This window comes from Alosa alosa, chromosome 21 (genome assembly GCF_017589495.1).
Source record: "Alosa alosa isolate M-15738 ecotype Scorff River chromosome 21, AALO_Geno_1.1, whole genome shotgun sequence".
In the NCBI taxonomy this organism is placed as follows: Eukaryota; Metazoa; Chordata; class Actinopteri; order Clupeiformes; family Clupeidae; genus Alosa; species Alosa alosa.
The window spans coordinates 3,860,246-3,884,588 of NC_063209.1; the positions used below are offsets into that span (position 1 = coordinate 3,860,246).

General features: G+C 47.6%; 1 protein-coding gene across 11 annotated transcripts in view; it reads left to right on the plus strand.

Annotated features, from left to right (window-relative positions):
- The window catches only part of map7d3 (MAP7 domain containing 3), a 30,709-nt gene that overhangs the window by 4,580 nt on the left and 1,786 nt on the right, over positions 1-24,343 (plus strand). For 2 of the 11 annotated variants that reach the window (XM_048231278.1, XM_048231279.1), the window contains exons 2-17: positions 3,912-4,025; positions 5,245-5,325; positions 5,545-5,708; positions 7,608-7,716; positions 8,165-8,281; positions 9,186-9,296; positions 9,985-10,083; positions 10,802-10,903; positions 13,081-13,206; positions 15,303-15,445; positions 19,038-19,180; positions 19,654-19,952; positions 21,836-21,971; positions 22,706-22,886; positions 23,327-23,431; positions 23,653-23,706. In XM_048231278.1, the coding sequence (XP_048087235.1) occupies positions 3,912-4,025; positions 5,245-5,325; positions 5,545-5,708; positions 7,608-7,716; positions 8,165-8,281; positions 9,186-9,296; positions 9,985-10,083; positions 10,802-10,903; positions 13,081-13,206; positions 15,303-15,445; positions 19,038-19,180; positions 19,654-19,952; positions 21,836-21,971; positions 22,706-22,886; positions 23,327-23,431; positions 23,653-23,706 (2,084 nt within the window). The remainder of the gene's footprint in view (positions 1-3,911; positions 4,026-5,244; positions 5,326-5,544; positions 5,709-7,607; positions 7,717-8,164; positions 8,282-9,185; positions 9,297-9,984; positions 10,084-10,801; positions 10,904-13,080; positions 13,207-15,302; positions 15,446-19,037; positions 19,181-19,653; positions 19,953-21,835; positions 21,972-22,705; positions 22,887-23,326; positions 23,432-23,652; positions 23,707-24,343) is intronic. The other 9 variants (XM_048231280.1, XM_048231282.1, XM_048231281.1 and 6 more) reach the window with 9 other exon arrangements.

Sequence of the window (24,343 nt, forward strand, 5' to 3'; positions counted from 1 at the left end):
TACTGGAGCACAGGGTCGGGAGTCAGGTCCTGCTGATGGAATGATAAAAAATTCCATTTGATAGAGGGCTAGGCAGTGAGTTCAACTGATTGGCACCAAAAGTCATGCAACTAATTGCCAAATTAACAAGCCAGCAAGCAGTTTCATCATGGAAATCCTATATAACCTGTACATTGTTGGTCATTTTCTGTTTGTCTACCCAGGCTGTTGTACGATAATGCTAACGAACAAACATGTTACTATCTGTCTACTAGCTCCTGATGCTAATATTAATGCTAACTAAGCGCACACCATAGTATTACCGGTCACCTGGCTATCGTGTAAGTAGCACATCTTGTGCCAACAGAAGAGCGACTATGTCCACGCTCTAAGAGCCGGTGAATGGATGCTTAAACAAACAGTGTTTGGCATGCAATGGGCTGGGCTAGAGGTTGACGTTGACCGATTTTCTGGGTTTTTCTATGGCTGAAGCTGATGCCTATCTTTAGAAAGGCCATGTTGGATTGATATACTGTGTAGACACATTTAATGATTTTTTTTGCTAGGTGTTTCGGCAAATTGCTTGTGTTTGCCCGCTCACACGCAAACGACTTGTACTTATGATGAGCATTGTCAGCATCATCTCTAGTAAAGTGTAATAACCTTTTTGATTGTCTAATTTTCTCCGCCATCATTACTAAGAGCAGAGGCTGTGTGTGTCTGAACAAGGCACTGATGCAGTTTGTGTGTGAGAAGCTGCTCCGCTCTGCACACAGTCTTCAAGGGAGAGGAATTCTCCGGTGCCAAAAACAGAATTCACAATGCTGGAGCTCATCAGATTTTTGCCTTTTTATTCTAAATTTACACACATATTGTGATGTCGTAGATTAATCTTTTACAATGTACTGATAGAATTGCTGTATTGTAATATTATCGTTATCATGGGCAAAGTATTGTGACAGTATAGATTTATGAGTTAATCTGATTCCCGACCCCTAGTTCTAAAATATAGAAGGTTATTCACAGTGCTCTCTAAAAGTAGCATTTCATATCTAACCAATTAAATATAGGGCTTACACTGGGGGTGAAGTAGAGGAGCAGTTTGATTGACATAAGGGGCAGTGTTGCACGTGTTGCACGGCAATAACACTGGGCTGCCTGCAAATGTGCCTGCCTGTTAATCAGCTTATAATACACTCAGGCATCGGCCGATGCCGAGTATTAAATAATGGCAAAAATCGGCCAATCAGTCAGTCAAGACTCCTGTAATGGCTTTCCATATTCATGTTCACACTGTCTGCCTCCTCTTGGAAACCTAGATGCTTAGCAAGGTCTGTATGTGATCCAGACTGCTTTCTGTCAAGTAAAATTGCTTTCCACTGCTTTTCCCCACTGACTTTTGTGATTGAAATAATAGTATATGTTGACATCTACAGCAGACCAGACCAAAGGATATTTGACCAACTTCAGGGTTGATGGTTCAGCCATCAATTCTGTTATCTTGCGGGAATGGGCCTGCGCAGATGTCTTGGTTTCAGCCTCTCGTGCAGACCTAGCCTCTATTAGTAATCCAGGCTGACATGTTGTACAGGAATAGTAGTAGCCTGTCTACAGTAGTCTGACTGATTGATTGACATATATAGGGTATTGATTGTTAGCGTGAGAGCACAGACACAGCCTTTGTCCATTAAAAGGATTGAACAGTTTCTGATGGAACATAAGTAAGCCATTGGCACCCTGACTGTAGACTAGAAAAGAAAAGCAGATTTTAGATGCAAACAGTAGAGGTCTTTGGTCTTGTCTGGATCGACACTCGCCCTCTCCAAGCAAAAGTTGCTATACAGGATACAGCCGTCTGTGGCAGGACAAAGCCAACCGCCTGCAGAAATGATGCTCTGCTGTACTGATTAAGTGAGGTGCCACTGTGTATGTCGGCTTTAGCTGTTGCAACATGTTGTGTAATCTGTCCATCTTTTGATGCTGTTTTCTTCTGCTCCCTCTCCCTACCTCATCCTCTTTCTGAACATCTCTCTGTTTTTTTTTCCTCATTCCTCGCCCCTGGAAATGCCTCTCCAAATGTCAGGCAGCGGTCAATATCCCTACTCCTTTATTGATCAGGGCATCATTTTTAAGTGGCCTATACTTTACAAGTTTCTAAAATAATTCAGCAGAAAACATCAGGAATGTGCTGTTTCCTCTTTCATGATTATGCACATCATGCTCATTTTCTCTCTCTGAATGGCCCTCCCCATCTCTGGCTGCCAGCCATCGCCAAACCCCAGGCTTTCCCGTCATAGGCCCTGTGGCTCACAAATGGCCTTGTTGGCTCAAAAAGCTGGACTTCATAAGACCACTGCTATCCCCGTCCCTCCTGCTCCCTCCCAAAAGCTCAGAAGCTGCTGCTGCTGCTGCAGCCCCCTGGCTGTCGTCTCAGACCATTCAAGTGTGACTGATAGGGCAACTGAACTCAGGCCCCTGGTCGGATTAGCTGTTCCTCAGATACTTTCACCCGCGTCCGTAATCTCATAATTCAGGCCACACATCTCTGATTTTTTCCCCCCTAGTGAGTGCCTTTGTCTTCCTAACCGTTCCTTTGGGCGTTCTCCCTACCACCAACTTGCAGAAAGACGGCAGCTTCAGCAGAATCTCAAAGTGAAAGTGGTCAGTCAGTTGTCCTGGGAGGCCTCTGATTCATGACTGAGACGTTTGAAATGAGTCTCTCAGATGTCCTCTCTTTCCTGTAGCCTTTGCTCCTGTCCCCAATTGTGTTTGAACTGATAACCCCTTTTGTCTTACTGTCATCAGTTTTGTTTTCTCTGTCTCCGTCTCATACAAACTCACACTTTTACAGAATGTCCTTTTTTTGCGTTGCTGTTTTTTTTGGCTTCACACTACTTGCTCAGCTTAAAGAATCCTTCAGAAAACCACAGTCAGGGCAGAAAAGGGAACTGGGACCTTCAACTTGAGCTGTAGCGTTTAAGGAGGGGCACAGTTGTCGTTCTCTGTGAGGAAACTGGCTGGCACCCAGGTGAAAACGTAGACATCTCGGCCTTGGATCGAGTATGTTTTTATATCAGCAACAGATAGATATGGTGCCCATGGCGCTACTCATGATACTACTCAGAAGCAGATTTTATCATGTCTTTGAAACACTTGATGTTTGCGATGACTGTGCAGAAGTTGAATCTGTTGATCAGAACAAGGCTGCCTTTACTGCTACTGTAGCTGCGCCTGGCCACCTGGTCCTTGACGAAGCTGCGTTCTGTAGTCCAGGGTCGGATCCCCACGCTCCCCGTGAGCTGTTGGCTGTGTTGGCCTCCTGGCTGCCATCACATGGTCTCGCCACCTCAGCTCGGCCTCTTAGTCGCTAACTCCAGGCTACGCGGGAATGCGAGTCATTAAAGGGGCTCCTGTGCTTGTTGATCACGTCCTCTCCATGTCCTTCCTTCCTTCCTTCCTTCCTTCCATGGTCTTGCCTGCTGTTCCCTCTTTCTTACTGTATGCCAGAGAGAAATGCTGTCAAAGGGATGTTTGCGGGAAGGAGCAGAGCCTGCTGCCCATTGACTGTTCTTTCGCTGCTTACTGAATTACCGGAGTCCAGTACAGGACCACATGTGCGGAGTGATGTGTTAACTTAGTAAATCTCTGGTTGGCTGACCATGGATGGAGAGCATGTGACTATGTCACAGTGACTTCCTGACCCAGGCTGTTGGTTTCTGTATCTGTGGCTAAAGAACTTTATCACTTTATCTAACAACTCAGTGGAAACCAGAAGAATAACGTTATAAACTATTATGTCTGACTGTTTTCCTGCTCTCTCTCTGTGTCTGTGTGTCTGTGTGTCTGTGTGTGTGTGTGTGTGTGTGTGTGTGTGTGTGTGTGTGTGTGTGTGTGTGTGTGTGTGTGTGTGTGTGTGTGTGTGTGTGCTCCAGCTGCAGCTGCACAGGCCCAGGCCGAGGAGCGCCGCAGCCTAGCAGGAACCAGCCCCGGGCCTGTCGCCACTGCCAACACAGCCGTATCAGCCAAGAGTCCAGGACCACGACCAGGTACACGCTCACATACCGGAACCTTCCACACTCTGGGAAGTGAGGGCATTGATAAAGTTACAATAGCAACCACACAACCTCAGTGTGCTTTGACACACTGGCAAAGTGTGCTGTGCTGACAAGACATTATGTCTCTGAAAAGGAAGGAATCTCTGTCATGTATGCATCTCTCCAGGGGGATTAGATGGTGCGTTTGTAAACCACTCTTTGTGACACTCTAAGCACTTTGAGCATACCCAGTCACTACACTACACTTTTTAATGTTTACATTGTATGATGTAGACATTTGCCTTGTCACAATATACCAGCTCAAACTGGTCCCCACATACTCTGATTGCCTGGAGCATGAAAATCTACATTTCAGCTTTGTATTTAAATTAAAACTTGAAAGATTAAAAATGACCTCAGTTGACATGGGAAACCAACCTGTTATGCGTGCAGTGACAACGGCAGAGAATGAGATGAGTCAAAGGGAAAGTTTCATTTTTCAACTCCATTTACCAAATCATTGTTAATGAAAAATAGTTCCATTGTACTGAATGTTCTGAATAGTTATTATTGAACTGTTCCTTCTTACAGTGAAGGATTACTTACATCCTCTTTCAGGCTTTCAGTTCATTCTAGAGTTAACAATACAAAACTCCACCTTACAGCCTAATTACGCCACATGCTCATTGCTCAAAATGTTGCATATAGGTTTGTGTCACATGACAATGTTGATGCAAATGTTCCAGTGGGCAACCTCGCTGAAAACACGCGTGATTATGTTATGAGCCAATCTGCAGTGCGCCGTCCGCTGTCACTCCCTGGGTAAGCTGGCTTGTTTAATGTGTGTTGTCATTAATCCCCTGGGCTCATGCTCCTGTGCTGACTTGAGTTATGTACTGAGGTATTACAGCGGGCAGCGATGACCAAGCAGGGAGTTTATTAAAAATGGCTTTGGGGCAGGTGACAACCCCCCCTCGTTGTTACACCTGAAGCGTGTAATCTGGACAGTGAGCTGATGACCATGAGAGGTGTCGAGCGGTAGGGCTGCCCGTAGTGTCCTCGTCCCTCACACATCGCAGGAGAGCTGGCCTCTGGAGGAGTGTGCTGGAGCTTGGGTGGTTGCGCTGGTTCTCCACAGGGATTTGAACAGGACTGTTTGTATGTGGACGTGACCGGGAGGGAAAAACGTCCTTCCAGGTGGAGATTAAGTTCCTCGTTTGTTTGCTTGCAGTTCTCGATGGAGCTGCTTTGAGGATAGACGATAAACTCAGAGTGGCGAAAGAACGACGGGAGGAGCAGGAAAAACAACAGGGTGAGGCTTCCTTCTGCTGCTGCTGCTACCACGCAGAAAAATAAACATGACCATTTTTGCCATGTTTTATTGCATGTCACTGTGTGTTGTAAGTAATGAGATGTTAGTTCTTACTCGACTTGCTGTCCATCGCACAAACTTCCTCTCACTCGTTTTTTTCCCTCTCTGTTATTCTCTCTCTCATTTGGACCCACCCGCACCTCCATCGTCCCCCTGCAGCGGCGCGTGACTCTCAGATCTTCGAGCGAGAGCGCAAGGCGAAGCTTCAGGTGGAGCGTCAGATGGAGGAGCGACAGCGCAAGCTGGAGGAGCAGCGACGGAAGGAGGAGCAGAGGAGGGCTGCTGTGGAGGAGAAAAGGAAGCTGAAGCAAGAGGAGGAGAAGGTGGGTCCCTCACCCTGTACCGCTCCTTACCCCCCACCCCACCCCACCCTATACCCTGTACCCCTCCTTACCCCCCACCCACCCCACTCCCACCCCCCTTACCCCACCCTGTACCCTGTAACCTCCCCACCCTCCCACTCCCCCCCCCTGCACCCCATGCCCCCCCCACCCCACCCCACCCTGTACCCCTCCTTACCCCCCACCCTGTACCCTGTACCCCTCCTACCCCTCCTTACCCCCCACCCTGTACCCTGTATCCCTCCTTACCCCCCCTCTCTTGCACTCATTCCCCTCTCTTCTACCTCGGCCCCCTCTCTGTATTCCCACCACCGGGAACACATATGGAACTGCAGAAAAACACAATAGCCTGGCGTCTAAGCCACTCAGCACACAGCAAGCTTGAATCTGCCTTAACTCCGTCTCAAGAATCTAGGCTTAACTAAGAACCGTCTATTTCATCCATTCCAATCCTTTAGTGGCTCTTGGTCTGAGGCTGTTTTGTAATGATTCCATCAGTGGCCTGTGCCCCTTGCCATTTCATCCATTCCTGTGTTCTATCCTTTAAGGTTTGTGTTTCCATCAAGCCTGTGCCCTTTGCCAGAGGTTTACCACAGAGTTGTTTGTGTGTGTAGGTTTGTTGTGTGTGTGTGTGTGTTTTTATGAAGAGCCAGACTTGCTGCATCCCTAAGACTGGCTAATCCCAAAGACAAAACTTACAGGGGGTGCATTTTCTGGCTCCGCACTGCTGTTACAGGACACTTAAGCCTTTTACCTCTCTAAGCACTTTCAAGTGAACCTGTGCAGTCACTAGGTGCAATGCTACTTGTGCATACCAGGTCTGTGTGTTGAATGTCATTAGCATATTGATGCTAACTTAATGTAACATCATTGCCCCTCCCGCCAAACTTATTGTTTCAAACCATGCAGAAAAAACGTCCATGTGTTGGCTTCATGTTATTCTGGCTTCTGTTGATTTCTGTAGTGTTTGTCCATCCCACAGGATTTAGTGAATGACCAACTGTTTCTATCTGAAGCTAGTTCAGTTTCCCTTATGTTAGCATGTTGTTGGTTGAGAGTAGCGTGTGTAACACGGGGATGGAGGAGTGTCTCTACAGTCAGCTTCCCGGCACTTTCCTCTGAGCTCAGCTGCTATTTAAATGCTCTCTGTGATCAAAGCTGCTGTCTGCTGATTCTGATGTGCCAGTCTCCTATGGAACCCAATGAGCGTTCACTCTTGACTAGCAAAATGTACACTGTCAGCTTCAAAGGTACATTATGGTTTTTGTTATACAATATTGTGATACAGAAGAAAGAACAAAAAGCTAATGTTTATCAAGATTAGATGTGTTTAAATTTGTTGGGCTTTTTGAGGTGTTAATACTTTTGTTTATATTTGCTAAGCCTGGTCCTGAAAGAGGTTAGAAATTGCTGAGGGATTTTTATTCCCTCAGAATATTACCATTGTTGAGTCAAATAGGATTTTATATTTTGACAACAGAAACTAAGCAGCAGCATACCATTTAACTTGCTGCGGTTACAGCTGCATTGTAGAATAGTTTATGTAAATGGTTTCTATATTGTTTTGATGAAGGATCTGATTGTCTTACTTACTTTGTTTTGCCTGCTGGACATTGAATTAGCCTGTAAGACTTTTTTCCTTTTCTAATGCTGTCCTGGTAGCATGCGCTCCCATAGCGTAGGCTTACAGTTCTATCCTAGATGTCAGCTCTGCTACGGCTCTGATCTCAGCACCTGCGTTAGACACTGCGCTTGATTATGTGGACTCACTCGGTGGGCCCTCTCTGCACTGCAGAAATGAGACATCTACACTGCTGATTGAACATCCTCTAGTCTAGTCCATTCTGCTGACTGGTGCCCTCTCTCCCCCCACCCCCTCAGGAGCGCTATGAGGCGGTGATGCGCCGGACACTGGAGCGCAGCCAGAGGGCAGAGCAGAGGCAGAAGCGCTGGTCCTGGGGCGGACTCTCAGACGCAGACCACAGAACTGGTACGGCTCATTTACTGCCCTCACACGCAGCTTGTTTGTCAGCCTTTGACGGAGTGAATAGGCTTCTCTGATACACCTGGAAACCTGGTGATAACAGTATGTGTGTGTGTTTGCTCTCCTATAGATTGTGGTTGATTTTATCATGTTGCTTGAATAGCTTATCCTTATGAAATGAAATGGTTTTTTTTTTGTTTGTTTGTTTTTCAAACCCCTTGATATGTGACCTATCTGCGGGTCTCCTTTTCATCTGCCAGTATTGTTTTCTAGATGTTCCTGTAGGTGTGCTGTTACCTAGCAGTGTAGCAGCTCTCGTCATTTAAAGAGCTTATGACCAGTGTTGTAGTGTCTCTCTCTCTCTCTCTATCTATCTATCTATCTATCTATCTATCTATCTGTCTCTCTCTATCTATCCATCCCCATCCTTCATTCTCTCTCTCCCACTCTGAAGAGTCTCCCTCCGTGCCCCCTCCTCCTCCAGGTGAGAGCGACGCAAGTTCCTCTTCTTCCTCGGTAGCCATAGTAATCTGCCCCGCCTCGCCAGCCAAGCCTTGCAGGACGCCGCCAGGTGCCTTACTCAGTACCCGCTCCCAGCAGCTCTGCGCCTGGCGCACGCTGGCACACGTTGGCACACCTCTCTGCACGGCTTCTGTTCTTTCTTCACTAACAGCACACAGAGTGTCTGGCCTCTCACTGTCTCATGCTCACTCCCACCTCTCAACATGGTCTTCCTGTTCTCCTGTTTTTCTGTTGTCTTCATGGCTCACTTCACCACTCACTTGCTTTTCAAGGTTCCTCCAGGTCTGAGTGGAGACTCACTCTGCACTCAGTCCCGCCGCTCAGAGCAATGGTCAGCCAATAGCTGCACTCACGAGGCTCTGTCACTTCCTGTTTGCATGCATGCTTGTTGTGTGTGTGTGTGTGTGTGTGTGTGTGTGTGTGTGTGTGTGTGTGTGTGTGTGTGTGTGTGTGTGTGTGTGTGTGTGTGTGTGTGTGTGTGTGTGTGTGTGTGTGAGGGCTCACGAGACCACTCCTGTCTCTGCCACAGGTGTCATTTGTTCCCTCTCCAGAGAAGCAGGGTTTGTCACCTTGGTCACAGTTTGATGCTTGGTCTGAACATGGGCTGTGGCTGCGTTTGCTGGCAGTGAAGCATTTGGCTGGACTGCTTTGACACTGTAATGTTACTGTTAATAAGAACTGACTTACAGCATGGTTCAAGTGTCTAGAAATAACCAGCATAACCCTCCTTTTGTGGACTCCTGTTGTCCTTATGTTTATTAGTGTTCATTAGCCAGAATGTGTTCATAGTGGTTTTTTGTACCTTTGTGATGTGATGACAATCTCCCTGTGTGACAGTTGGTAACTCATAGGTTAACATCACTGTCAATGCCCCTCACTGTCATGACCCTAACCCTCCTCCTCCTCCTCCCCTTGTGTGTGTACCTCTCACTTACCCCCCCCCCCCCCAATAGTGGACAAACGATCCACCTCCACCATGAACCTCATGAAACAGCCGGGTGAGGCGGTTCTCAGCAAGCGCCTGTCCTCTTCCTCCGCCACCCTGGTCCGCTCCCCTGACAAAAGTAAGTGTGTTCCTCTCACCTCACCTCACCTTCCTCTCTCTCCTCCACACTCACACACCTAAACACCATCCAGTCTCCATTGTCCTCTAATGCTCTGTGCTTGGCCTCTAGACTAGAGTGTCTAAATGTGTCCGTAGTCCTTACCCATAGTGCTGTAAGTCAGAAGGAATAAAGCCATATATTAAGACACCGTGGCTTCATTATTGACGTTATTGATGTGTTGCCATGCCATTGCTTATGTTGTTTTTTCCCCACTGCGTTAGCCTCCAGAGGTTTGACTGTGTTTAATGAGACTGAGCTGGACCTGCGTGTTTTCTGAGGAAGTGATTATGTGAGCTGATTTCAGCTTGAGCACAACTTCCTGCCTGCAGCAGAGGAGGAGTGGCGGGTGACTCAGCTGATTTGAGTCCCCTCCCCCTCCCCGCGCCGCGTCGTGTTTGTCTTGGACTCGTCTTTTTGTTTTTCTTCCCTACCAGAGAATCGAGATAGTGGCGCTGGTTGGAACGGAGATCCACACACTTGTGTCTCTTCAGTACACAACAGCTTTGAGCCTGTTCCATGTGTGTGTGTGTGTGTGTGTGTGTGTGTGTGTGTGTGTGTGTGTGTGAATGAGTGTGTGTGTATGAGTGTGTTTTTGTTTCCAGCTCTTTAGTCAGTGTGTCCTTGGTTCTTTTCTCATCCCTCTCAGGTGCTAAGCGGAGGAGTTCATCTTTGAACCGGTTGCCTAGCAATCCCCCTCAACCCACTAAAGACGGTCATAATAAACAGCCTCAGGTGGAACAGACAGGTGCAGACACCCTCCTCTCGTCCTGCTCTCTCGCTCTCTCTCCTTTCTCCTCTTTCTCTCTCCCCACACCCCTCTCTCTTAGAATAAAGCAAGCTGACTCCAGGTTTCTATTCAGTCAGAGCACAAGATGAAGGTCCCACCAGTACACAGTTCACCTTTAGGTCCAGACTGCAGTAGTTTGGCCGAAGGACCTGTGAAGCAGTGTATTTAAGACTGGGAGTAGAGTGACCCTGTAAATGTGAGCTAGTGAAGACGTTTGGAAATGTTCAGTGAAAGATATTCAGTGCAGTCTAGTGCAATTGTTTACATGAAAGGCACACCTTTAGTTTGCAAATCCAGCTACACCAGTTTGTATGTGCTAATTATGTTTGCTAAGTCTATGTTTGGCCCAGACCGTTTCATCTATCCCAAGTGCCTCACGCACAAACACCAACCCACCCACATGCATAGACGCATACTGACACATTAGCATATCCACCTACAGGCCACCATTCTCCTTCAGAAGACGTAAGTGCAGCCAGCTGATGAAAGGCCCTGCTCTCACAGACAGCCAGACAGATCCTACTCTGTGTTCTCTATCTCAGCTCCTACCGGCCTCACAGATTTCCATCTGTGCTGCGCTGTGCTGTCCAGCCCTGATTCGCTCCACTGTAATAGAGTTAAGGCCCAATGAGTCTCACATGCCGCCCCTGTGCTGTGCGCTCTCCCCCCTCCTCAGGCCGGACCGCCCAGAGCCGTCGCAGCTCGTCCCTCTCGCGGGCGGCAGCGCGAACCCCGACCCCGACCAGAGCGGAGAAGGCTTCGGCCGCCGAGGAACCAGGTGCTGACTGTAACCCAGCGCACAAGTATCAGTGCCTTATACATGAGCTTGCATGCGTGTGTCACGCCACACCGTTACATCGGCCATGAGCTTCCTGTCTGCACGCGCCCAACCTCCACACACACACTCACACACACAGACCCCGTTAGAGCGGAACGCAAAGCATGATGGGAGATTTGAGCTAACAGGGTGACTGAGTGGGACGAGTGTGCTGAGTGCGGACGGTGGCTGCCTCAAATGTGCCGTGTCGGGACCTGCTCTGACACAGCCCAGTGTTTCTCCACACATGCTGCACGCCTATACCTCTAACATGCGTGCCATGCCCAGTGGCCCTAATAACAGCTCTCTAACCCCTGTGTGTGTGTGCTTGTGTGTGTGTGCATTTGCGTGCATATGTGTGTGTGTGTGTGTGTGTGTGTGTGTGTGTGTCCGTTGCTCTCATGAAAAGGAGACTGTTTTGGCCGTCTCTCTCTGGACCATGGCCCTTTTCTCCTCCTCTCTCTCTCTCTCTCTCTCTCTCTCTCTCCTCAGGTCCTGCCTGCACAGAGCACATGCAGTGTTGCGCTCTCAGTGCTAATCATGACTTAACCTTCCCCTCCCCTGACTGAGCCACCCGCCGGCCAGGAATGGCTTCTTTGTCTGCTCTAACAACAATGGCCCGTTTGTTTGTTTGTTTGTTTGTTTGTATGTGTGAATGCAGCCTTCTTTTTTCCTCTCTCTCCCTCTCCCTGGTCGCAGATGACGCTAGCGCCTGGGTCTGTGCCCGTACCTCAGTCTTGTGCACGAGTCGGTCCACTGTGTGTTCCTGTGTGTGTTTTGTCTGTTGTGTCAGTTGTGTTGTGTCGCAGCCCTGAAGTTGTCTCTCTCATACACACATTTCCACAGGAAAATGAGTTGACCAGCTCTCCCTTTAAACCTCACTTCGGACTAAACTTGTTTCCTTTCAAGATGCCTGTCGCAGGAGTTCAGTCGGCCAGAAAGACCCGGATTATTTATCTCTGTGTTGAGTGTATATGGATTTAGGTTGCTGAACATGCTCGATTGTTCACTCAAGCGTTTAACATGATAATATGCTACTGCCCCCGCCTCCAACAACATCCCCAACAGGAGACGCCCCATGAAAACTGCCCTCTAATTACCCAGCGACGCGTAATGGCAGGCCAGGGCTCCTCATGGAGCTAACTGCCATGTCCCTCTCAAACTGATGCTGGCTCCTTCCTGACACCAGCTGATCCCAACCACAACCAAATGATCCTTTTCCCCCCCTTTTGGTCAGCGCTGTTAAACTCTGAGGAGTACATCATCCTTTTTTATTCTGTCAATTTATTATCTCATTCTTAAATTGTAACAGCAGTTACAATAGCAGTAATGGCGATTTCTGGATTCTTTTATTTTGTGTTAACCCTCCAAGAGCTCTTTGTCACTACTCTCTATAAGGCTTAGTTCTAATACAATTCAAGGCCTCTCATGACCATGTAATATAGTTAAGAACTCTTAACAGTTGACTTCTTTTGCCAACCATAACATTTTGAATATGGCAACACATCTGCATACTCTGTCATTTAATAGTCTTTTTAGTGAGCTTAAGTCCACTTCAATTGTAGTGGAACACAAAGAGCTCTTGCCTGGCTGTCATACTCACCTCCCCTCTCCCCTCCCATATTAATATTTCCATAAATCCCTGCATTCCTCACGTGAGCACTGATGGCCTGAAAAGTGTTTTTTTTTTTTTTTATATATATATTGGAAAGTTTTTAGCCAGTCAGTGCTTACAGTGGCAGAGAGGAGGGTGGGGGCCTATGGGGATCTTTACCTCAGGTCCAAACCCTCCTCCTCTCCCCCACCCCCTCTCCCAGAGCCCAGTGCACTAAAAGCCCTAGTTCACTAATGCCCCTGACATCCACCCCAGCCCTGACCTCACATCAGCCTCAACAGTAAATACCTCCAGCCTGAATGCTCATGTTGATTCTTCTGTTCCCTTTTCTGGTGTTAAATGCACATGGTTTGCTTCTCCCCTCACACCCCCACCCTTTACCACACCCTGGCTTAATTTTGTGTTTTTGTTTTCCTCCTTCAACCCATTTCTCTCTCTCTCTCTCTCTTTCTTTCTCTTTATTCCTCCCTTCTCTTCTTATTGTTTTTTTGACTGGTTCTGTCGTGCTCCGGCGTGCGTGTAGCCCGCCGTGGTCTGACCAGCCCCGTGGACAGTGCTGTTCTCAGCCGCCTGCTCACCCCCACCCAGGCCTCACTCGCTAGGAGCAAGAGCGCCGCCGCCCTCTCCGCCCAAGGAGCAGACGCCCCAGGTAACCCCAGAAAGAGTACCACAGACTCAGACCAATAGGAGGGAGAGGAGGAGAGAGAGAGAGTGAGAGAGGCCACCTTCACCTTCAGCTTGGCCTCAGGCCTGGGCCGGAGACAGAGCTGCCCCTACTGCTGCTGCTGCTGGTGTGTGGGGTTTCAGGTGGTGGTGGAGGTGGTGGTGGTGTGGCTCTCTGCTCTGTCCTGGTGCCATTATTGTGGATGTATCTCCATTCCGTATGACAAACCCACAAGGGAATTTGCACATAGCTGGAGAGTTCAAGTGTACAAAGTCTGTTACAGCTCATTAGGCATAATGCGCTCCCCCTGCAAACAAACTCTCTATCGCGCTCACACATACGCACACACACACAAACACACACACAGATCTCCCCTAAGCTGATTAGCTGGGCGACGTGGTGCGTGTGAGGGAGAGCAGGATGGAGGGATGGAGGGAGGGAGAGAGAGACTGAATGAGACTGAGGTGTCTCGTGCCTGGGACCTGCAGCAATCCTCCACCTCATCCACCCTGCTAACCCTGGCCAGTGGAGGACAGGATGGGCTCCGGTTTCCCTGGTCCCTCCCCCTCCTCCTGCTCCTCCTCGCACATCTCGTCCTCGGCGCTCCGTACACCGGCCCACCTCAGGAAGGACTTAGCTGAGGATTGCACTCAGGTTGCTAAATAAGGAGCGTCAGATTGGCAGAAGCATATTGTAGGGCCACCGTTGCATAGAACAAGGTGTACCGTGCCTTTTAAGTGATTTACATTGAAGTCAGTATTTCAGGTTTAGCAAACTTTTAGACTTAAATTGCCAGAGGCTTTGACTCCAAATGTAGAGAATGCAACTGTCATGGGTTGGTGTATGCGTCACCTAAGAGACTCTGGCTTCTCCCAGTTCACAGCTGTCTGAGGCTCACAGGAAATGGCAGGCTGGTAATCTACCGAAAATCAATTGATATGAATTTAGACTTTAGTTTCCCCAGTACAGCATGCAAAATCATCACCCATCTCGTGTGCGCACTCAAGACAATAGCTTGCATCTGTAACTAAAAATAATCTGTCATAAGATGTGCACAATCGGAGGATTACCGCTGTCCCGCATAAGAGTGTAATGAGTCACTACTAATTATGAGTGTTGGCAATGGAAGCCTGATCATCCCTGTGTCCCTAGATTGCCCTCATGAAACCTCGTGCTCTCCCATGTTGCGTTTCTCCACCTTGTTGTGAGTTGCCCCAAGCTGGTGCCAAACAGCCCTGCTAGTAGGCCCACTTGCCCCGCCCCTCACTTGGGTCCCTCGGACCCCCTCCGGAAACACTCCTAAACTCTCCACCTCTGCATCTGAACCAGTCTGGCGTACGACACGACTCCATAAGCAGCAGCGCCTCTACTGGGAACACAACCCACAAACCCCCAAATTGCCAGCCTCTCCTTCATTTGGGAGCAAACGCTAGTGGTAGTGAGTAAACTAAAAGAGCTCCCGTCATGTACGTGTGTTAGGGCTGCGAATGCCTGTGCTCAGTGTTGTTGACTTATCTGTTCAGTGTGTGCCTGTGTTTTTATGTGATGGTGTGTTTTGCCGTTGGGTTTTGCATATTTGGGCTTGCCTGTTTGTGTGGAGTCAGTGTTTGGTGTTTGCTGTGTGGTGAGCGTGTGTGTTTTGGAGGTGCTAATAAGAGGGTCCGAATGCCCCCTGTGCCCACAGCTGTGTTGGCTCCTCCTCCCTGCAGCCCCCAAACCTGCCCCAGCCCTCTGCCTGCTTCACATTATGCAGCTGCAGATGACCACCCACTGCCACCCCAGGTCGCTAACACGCAGCAATCTCTTGTTCTTGTGCTCTTGTCCCATTCTGCTTTCTCTCTTTTACTTCTCTCTCCATCTCTCTCTCTCTTGCTCTCTTTCATCTCTCTTTCTCTCCATCTCTTTCCCCATCTCTCTTACTCTCTCCCTCCATCTCTCTCCATCTTTCTCTCTATTTCTCTCTCTCTCTCCTCCCTTGCTTTGCTCATCTCTGTGGGCTGCATGTGTCCTCACGCCTCCTGTCCCGCTCCTCTCCCTCACTCGCTGGCTGTCCTCTGTCCCCTGCGTGTCCTCTGACCCAGAGTCTCACATGCTGTGTCCTCGCTCAGCCTCGGCCACGCCCCCCGCCGGACGCAGCCAGCCGGTCCGCAGCCGCAGCAGCGACCGCCGCAACGGCCTGCCCACCTCCGCCTCGGCCCACGCCGCACTGGACAGTGGTGGCACGGTAAGGATGCACTCATGCATATTTACACACTCACACATACAAATATACACCGTGCACGCACATGTATACTTCACACTCATATACAAAAATATTTGTAAATAATTGCCTAGACTGTAATACAACCCCAAAACAGAAAAAGTTGGGACGTTGTGTAAAATGCAAATAAAATCAGAATGTGCTAATATACAAGTCTCGTAAACCCATATTTAGCAGCAAAAAGGACATAGACAACATATCAAATGTTGAAAATGAAAATTTGGACTATTTCATGGAAATATATGTTACTTTTGAATTTAATGCCAGCAACATGTTTCAAAAAAAGTTGGGAAGGGAGAATGTTTACCACTGTGCTGCTTCACCTCTTCATTTAACAAAATTCTGTAAATGTTTAGGAACCGTGGAGACCATTGGCTACAGTTCTGAGAATGACATTTTGTCCCATTAATCCCCAATATAGGATTTCAGTTGCTCAACAGTATGGGGTATTCTAAGTCATGTTTTTCATTCCATTATGCACCTAATTTGACAAATCTGGACTGCAGACAGAAAAGACATTGCCTGGATGGCAGTATATGTTGCTCAAAACCTGTATACATCATTCAGAATTGATTGTGCTTTGCCAAATGTGCAAGATGCCAATGCCGTAGGCACTAATGCTCCTCCATACCGTCATACATGTTGGGTTTGGAACTGAGCACTAAAACAAGTTGGATAGGTTGGATACTTGGATAGGCCCTCTCCTCTTTAGCCCAAATGAGTCCATGATTTCCAAAAAGAATGGCAAACTTTGATTGGTCTAACCACAGGACCTTTCTCCACGTTACCTCAGTCCATTTTAAACAAGCTCAGGCCCAGATAAGAGGGTGGTATTTTCTGTATCATGTCTCAATACAATTTTAGCTGTTACAATGTTGGCTGCAGTTTTTGAATTGATATTAAACTGTGCACATAGTCAATGGTTATCAGAGGTTTTCCTGAGCCCATACAATGACAGGTCTGGAAACAGGTCTGGTATTGATGCAGTGCCATCTGAGGTCCAAAAGACCAAGGCCATCCAATGTGTTTTTCAGCTCTTTCCCTTGTTTGCAAAGATTTCTCTGGATTATCTGAATGTTTTAATAATATTATGTCCTGTAGATGATTAACTCCCCAAATACTTCACAATTTCATGTTAAGAAGCAGTAAAATTACAATGTTTTATCATTTGTGCACATAAGTTTACACAGAGTGATAAATACCCTACATCTTTACTTCTAAGAGTCCCTGCCTCTCTGGGATGCTCTTTTTCATACCCAATCGTGTTGCCACTTACCCTAATTAGTTGTGAAACATTCTTCCTTTTGTTTTCTTTACACAACTTTTCCAGCATTTTATTACCCTGTCCCAACTTTTTTTGAAACATGTTGCTGGTATCAAATTCGAAATTAGCATATATTTTCCACAAAATAAGTCAAATTTGTCATTTTCAACATTTGATATGTTGTCTGTGTTCTTTTTGCAAGTAAATATGAGTTTAAGAGATTTGCAGATTATTACATTCTGTTTTTATTCATGTTTTACACAATGTCCCAACTTTTTCTGTTTTGGGGTTGTAGAAGTAGGAAAACCGCTTTCACACTTGCATTAGTGCACGCACATACATGTACCAGTGTCCGAGCCAGACACTTTTTATAAGCTTGGCCAGATTGAAACCATAACTTGCATTGGGGTGGCACAGAAAATGATGTTTCATTTTTCCGAGATCAGGAGGGGTGGCCTTGGCTCGACCCCTTCATCCCTGACACACACACACACACAAAATAAAGCTTTTAAAAGTATTAATGCAGTCACACAGGTGCTAACAAGTTCAAATACACTCATATCTTAACAGATCATTTGGCATTGTTAAATTACCTTACATGAGATGCAGGCATTATTTTGGCTATGTGATATCTTATGGGAACATGAAAGTGGTCCTTTGGGGGACTGATTGTCTGCACTGCGTTTATAAATGGAAAATTAAGAAAGATGGGAGCGTGTCCTCTGTCCTGGAAGGAAATGGTGACACGGCCATAAAGACCTGCTCCACTGGCACACATTATCTCCTCTGATTTGCCTCCCAAAGTAGCCCAGCCCTGTATCACTGCTGATGATCACAGTGATGTCCTGTTCTGTAAGTGACACCACTCGACAGCAAGGGCCACAGCACATAGCCACCATTGTTGGAGAGAGGGCAATTATATCCTGGCCTTGTTTTGTTTAGAGAATATTTTGAGTTTATAATTGGCTATACAATGTGAATGTACCTGAAAGTTCAAACACAGGAAACCTGCCTCACAGCAATTGATGTGTTAAGGTGCCGAACAACACAGGGCATGGCGTTAAATAGAGAGGAACACAGGGCATGGCGTTAAATGGAGAGGAACACAGGGCATGGCGTTAAATAGAGAGGAACACAGGGCATGGCGTTAAATAGAGAGGAACACAGGGCATGGCGTTAAATAGAGAGGAACACAGGGCATGGCGTTAAATGGAGAGGAACACAGGGCATGGCGTTAAATGGAGAGGACCTCTCTGACTCCTAGAGCACCATTAGCGCTGTGGAACAGCCAACAGCAGTACTGGGAAGAGCTTTGTAGCTAGCCACCCAAGGTCAGATGGAGTCCGTATGGAAATCATGTCTTGATCTGAGTTAAATAAGGCGGTTGGATGGAGGATGGAAGGTGCGCAGGGCTCCCGAGCTCAGAAGGATGTGTAGCACTCAGGAGAATGTCACCGCCCACCGAGCGGCTCCGCCTACGCAGGACCACAGATCCACTGATCCAGGGTCAGAAGGCATGAACACAGCAGAGCTAGTGTTCTGCATGGGACTGCACACTTGAAACAACGCAGAGTAGAGCCTGTGTGTAGTGAAGTGCGTAAACCACAGGCTGATAAGTAAGTCTTGTGTGTGTGTGAGTGTGTGCATGTACACACTACTAAGTCATAGACTGAGCACTGGCTCAGTAGATGGGGATGAGAAGTGACACCAGTCCCTCGCATTATAGAATCCCCTGGTTGATGTGCGGATCAGTCACCACTGAAGGATAAGAGTACATTAGCCAGTGATGGGACAGGAGTCTGACCACCTTAAATGTCTATTTGAGATTCTCAGCTTGTGACATGGTGATCATTCAATGCTTGCATCTCTAGTCAGACATTGACTTAAGGAAAAGGCAGTACTGTGATCCTAAGGAGAAGCTTAGAGTTTAGCTGATGGCACAGCACTCAACAGCCAGTGTATTCAGAATAACATGGAATGAGAACTTCATTTGAAACAGTAGGTGGACATAAAAATTGAAAGAGGGAAGTTTTTTAGAAGACTTCAGGAAATAATTGCTATGTGATTGGTGTGTTCAGCCAGATTGTGTTTCTGAGTGACAGTGTTTTGATTGTTTGGCTTGTTTTGCTTTTGTTTGGTGTTTTATCTTTCATCCGTGTGTACAGGTACAGTACAGGTGTTGGTTGAATCAATCGCTTGTTCAGAATTGGCTCATAAAATACTGATTTTCTCTCTCTCTCTCTCTCTCTCTCTCTCTCTGTTCTCATCTTTCCCCCCTCCCTCGCTGAGCAGCAGAAAGCTGAGAAGCGCTTCTCATCTCCGGGAGGGACGCGCCCCACCTCTCCCTCCACCCTCACCAGTCGCCACCGCTCCCCATCCCCTGCACCCCTCAACACCAGCACCAACAAGAGAGCCCCCTCCCCAGTCACAGCCAAGTAAGACTCACACCACACACTCACCTTACACATTTACCGTCTCACACATCTAAAGGAATCATGCGCTGATTATGGCGAGTAAGAGGCATAAGTTCAAAGACCAACTCCATCAGGACCAGGCATGAGGACAGTCTGTTTTCTGTGACAACAAAGCAAGGGTCTAATGTGCACAAACATGTGTTGATGAGAAACCATCGGGAAACATTGCGTAAGTCCCCTGTAGGGTAGAATTCAGTGTCAGTCGTCACATGTTGCCGTCTTGTGAATGGCACTCTAGGGCAGACTGTGTTCACCGGATGATCTCTGCAGTGTTCTTACATAAGGCCAGCTCCTTTGTAAAGCTAAGACATGGCAGCATATCACATTCCAGTACATCTCAACTCGTTGCAGAGGGTTTCGGTGACCTCACCTGTGTGCTGTGTGTGTGTGTGTGTTGTGTTTTATTGTCTGTGGTGTCTGGTTACCCTCTGCAGGAGTCCACGTAACCGTCCCCCGTCCCCCTCGGGCCTGAAGCAGCGCCCCCCCTCTCCCCAGCCGCAGACCACCTCCAAGCCGCCGCCCATCCAGAGGCCGGCCCTTACCCCCACCGGGCCGCCCACCCTCCGCAAGAGGGACTCCAAGCCAAAGGACATGTCCCCCATGCAGCCCCTCATGCCCGTGGCATCTCCGGACCCCAGTGCCCAGGCCAGCCCGGCCTCCACCCCCACCCCAGCTCCAGCTCCAGCTCCAGCCCCTGCCCCAGCCCCAGCCCCAGCCTCCAAGGCCAAAGAGGGTGAGTGCTTCCTCTGTTTCCTCCTCATCTGAGCCGCTCGTGACTCCACCACCCCAGCAGCACCTTCATAGATTACTGCTCTCAAAGCACACCTGTACTGTTGAATAAGCACACAGATTAGCTGCCCAAAGCAGCGTCTCAAAACATGCATTACACCTCAGTCCTCTGTGAGCAGTGCATAACTAGTCATACCTGAAAAAACTTAATCGTCAATACATGGCTATTCTTTTAAATGATTTTTGAATGTCTTGAAAATATGAAGATAGGCTCCAAAAAGCTGTTGATGTATCATCAAACAAGGAAGTGGCTCTCCAAGTGAAGGCATTTTTTTAAGCCTGAGTGTATTATTTGTGAGGTGTGTATACATTTGTATAGCACCTTTCAAAAACCCATGGTTGCTTGTAGAGCAAAATTAATTAGTAGTGAATCAGTAGTACTTAAAAAGTGAATTGGAGGCCAAGGCCCTTGCCGTGGGTGTCTTATAGGATCGTAGAAACCCTCTTGTCATCAGCTGCCTCGTAGGCTATTATGGAAGGCAGAGGGTACAGACGGATTGCTCTCTCAGCCTGTTTTGAGAGCTGGAGGTAAGAGAATCGCCCCTTGGGACGTATTATTGACAGAAACTCTGCACCATTGTGCCAGAGAGCATCCCCCTTGCCCTCAAGGTCATTATGCAAAGGACATTACACAACCCTACAGGCACAAGACATACCCAGCTTCAGTGATGTGGTTTCCCTGCACTTTAACGCTAACCCCCTGCCTATAGTGAGCAGGTTTGCCTGCACTTTAACGCTAACCCCCTGCCTATAGTGAGCAGGTTTCAACACCACCCACCGTTCAATCTGTTGCTAATGTTTAAGGTAACGGAGGTGGTTTCATTCCTGTAGCGCTCTGGTGGATGTGCTGAGTTCTGACATGCTGCGCCCCCTACAGGCGAGAGTAGTGCTCAGCACTCCAGGACAGATGCTGTAATCTGGGACTGAAGCTCCTCTGATTGGGGTCTCTCAGCGCATTTGCCAGATGCTCTGGAGACTCAGACATACAGGAGCAGTTGCTCCGTGGTGTGTGTCATTTTATAGTCTGTGAGAGAAACGTGTCGGGTGACGCCTTCTTTGCTTAGTGGGAATGAAAAGCTTCTTGGGAGAGCTGGCAACCTGCTGTGTAATTCTCACTAAGACCTTTTTTGGAGCAAACTGCTAAAACAATTTGAATCATAAGCACAATTAAGGTCAGTTATTCAAGCATCTGGCTAATTTACACTAATTATTACTCTATATACTTCTTCATAATGCTACCCATGTTTTGACTCACTTGGGAAGATAACCGTGGTCAATTAATTGACTCGATTCACAACAATGTCTGTCTATTGAAAGTGCCAGGCACTCGACAGCACTGCCCAGCCACATCTGGCTGCCACATTTACCAAGTAAATTACAGTCGTATGTAGCTACACAATGTACCACCAGGAAACCGCTCATTCAGACAGAAAGGGTAGAAGTGCCCTCTTTATTCTGACAGGGGCTTTAGAGAGATGCAAAACAGACATGTTTTGTAAGCAACTGGCACTAGTCTCGTCTTCAGACTCATTTTCATGGTGTGTTGTCATGGTAGGAAGGTAAACTCACACATAGGCTATGCACTTCTGCTGTTCTGTTGTCCGTGTCATTCTGTCCTGCAAAAAAATATAAAAACCTTGACACCATGAAATTGCCAACTGTATTGTATGAGTTAGCATGCTAGCAAGCCTTTATCAGTGCTAACTGTACTGTTGTTGGTGTTTGTAAGGGCTTTGCATGCCTCCTCAGAGTAGTAGTTTTTGACAAACTCCTTTGTGCTGCCTTAACCTTTTTTTCCCCTTCCTCCCTCTCCTCTCTTCCCTCCAGACGCCAGCTCCAAAGCCGCGGCTGGAACCAATTCTGCCGCCGAGGCCGCCAAGATCCTGGCCGAGAACCGGCGTCTGGCCCGCGAGCAGAAGGAGCGAGAGGAGCAGCTGCGCGTGCAGAGAGAGGAGGAAGAGAGGTGAGGAGAGGAGAGGAGAGGAGAGGAGAGACTGAGGAGGTGATGAGGGAAGAATCCCTCACATGGGCTCTGTGGAGCTGGGCAGGCTGGCCAAAGCAGTGCAGAGGAATGGAAGTGCTCAGCCAAAGCCCGGAATGCTTGCGTCCCCCTGAGGGCCGCTCACAGCCCTTATTGGAGGCTGGGGAGCTGCAGCTGATAATGGGCTGCTGAGTTCAGCAACTGAAAGACATACGGCTGAACTCAACCGGCCTGTGTGACGTGGGGGTACAGACCCATAAAGACTCCTATTAGTGAAAGAGTAGCACGTTTGTTCAATCAGTTTGGTCAGTGTATTACATTATACTATTGGTAACTACACTAGGAGAGGAATGCAATTAGGTAGAATATGTGATCTGTTTTTTAAAGATGGAGTCCAGCAGTTTATTACATCCCTAAATCTCTTCTCTGTTCCTCGAAACATCTTCACTGTTCCTCTATACATCCAGTAAAAATCCCCTCATGGCCTAAACACCCCCTTCCTTATTTTGGGAATTGGGATCTATCTGGCTCTCGACACACTGTTGGCCTGCTACAGTTGATACATTAGTTGGTCTTTGTGAAGAATTGTCCCCAGCCCCCAGCCATGACATTGACTGCTTATTTTGCTCATGTAAATCATCTTGTAGCCTAAATCATAGCCGACATGTTTACAAGGTCAAAAGCTTGATTTATCACCACGGTTGCGTGTCCTGCAGGTTGAGAAAGGAGGAGGAGAAGCGCTTGGCCGAGGAGGCGCGAGTGAAGCGCCTGGAGGAGGAGAAGAGGCTGGCGGAGGAGAGGAAGAAGCAGGAGGAGGAGGACGCACTGAAGCAGGAGGAGGAGCGGGAGAAGCAGAGGCAGGAGGACGAGCTCAGGCAGGCAGAGCTGCAGAAAGAGGTGAGACCGCTGGAAACACTCAGTGGAGAATATGCCAAGATGCTACTGATGGGTAAGAGTGTCACCCAAAGCACAGCGCTAAAGCAACACTGGAGTGGCTTAAAAACAGGAAGGGGGATGTTTTAGAATGGCACAGAACTTCTTTAACCTTTGGAAATACTAGAAGAAGTTACTGTACAAAAAATTGGTAATGGTAACTGATTGGCAAGGTATGTGTAGATATTTTAACTGCAATATAGTTAAACTAAAACTAAAGATTTGCAGGGGGATGGAGTACTTTTTTAAGCCACTGTACCTATTTATCCTGGACTGAAATCTTCAGGCATTACTTGACCAATGTAAGCCTTCATTATGAGATTCATATCACCCATCATGTCCACGCAGCAGGAAGTAGTTCAGCCATGCAGTGTTTGATTGACGTGTTGTCTGACCCGTGGCAGCGCGATGAGGCTGAGGCACGAGCCCTGGAAGAGGCGGAGAAGCTGCGTCTGGAGCGAGAACGCATCCTCCAGCAGAATCAACAGGAGCGCATGGAGAGGAAGAAGGTTCGAACACACACACACACACACACACACACACACACACACACACACACACACACACACACACACACACACACACACACACACGCACGCTTGACAATGACTATCTGGGACTGCATCTAGTAAGCATATCAGCTCTGTAGAATTTTTCAGTGCATATACATTTTAGTGATGCTGTTGTACATGTTTCACAAGTATGTCTGTGTCTGGGTTGGTATCTGCAGAGAATCGAGGAGATTATGAAGAGAACAAGAAAAACGGACCAAAATGACTTCAAGGTGAGTTCAGTCGCAAAGCTGACCGATCTGGATTGGTTTCCAGCTAATGTTTAGCTGGAGTTGATTTTTTTTCTTTCACTGCTGCTGTAATTGAGGAGTTGTATGATATGGCTCTTCAGAATACTGCCAGAAATTCCACTGATATAAAGAACTTTCCAATGCCCAAAGGTCCGATATTTTTTGTATGACTGCTGCGAAACATTAATGAACACTGTCAATGGCAACAGATTTTGTGCTTCTGATTCCCTTCCTATTATTCCGCAAGTGGTCCGTTCACCTGGAAATGAAAATGGAGAGTAGAGCCAGCAAGTCATTTGTTGCTATGCAACTCCTGAAACTTTCCAATTCTATTTGTGTGGCGAACTATTTGTTTCTCAGTGGAAGCCACAAAATGGTAACAAATAAAATGTCAAAGACATGAAGTTTCTTTTCTCATTTAGGCAAGTAGCCATATAATAAGTGGTACGATGTCCCATCAGGAAGAAGCAAGACCCTGTTGAGCTTGACAACTTACTTTCCAATCTCAAGGGTTCAGTGTTGTAACACACCTTCTCATGGCCATATTTCAACAGTGTCCTGCAACATAATGCTCTATCTTAGGTTTCATAAGTGTTTGACCGTGACCCCGGTCATAACG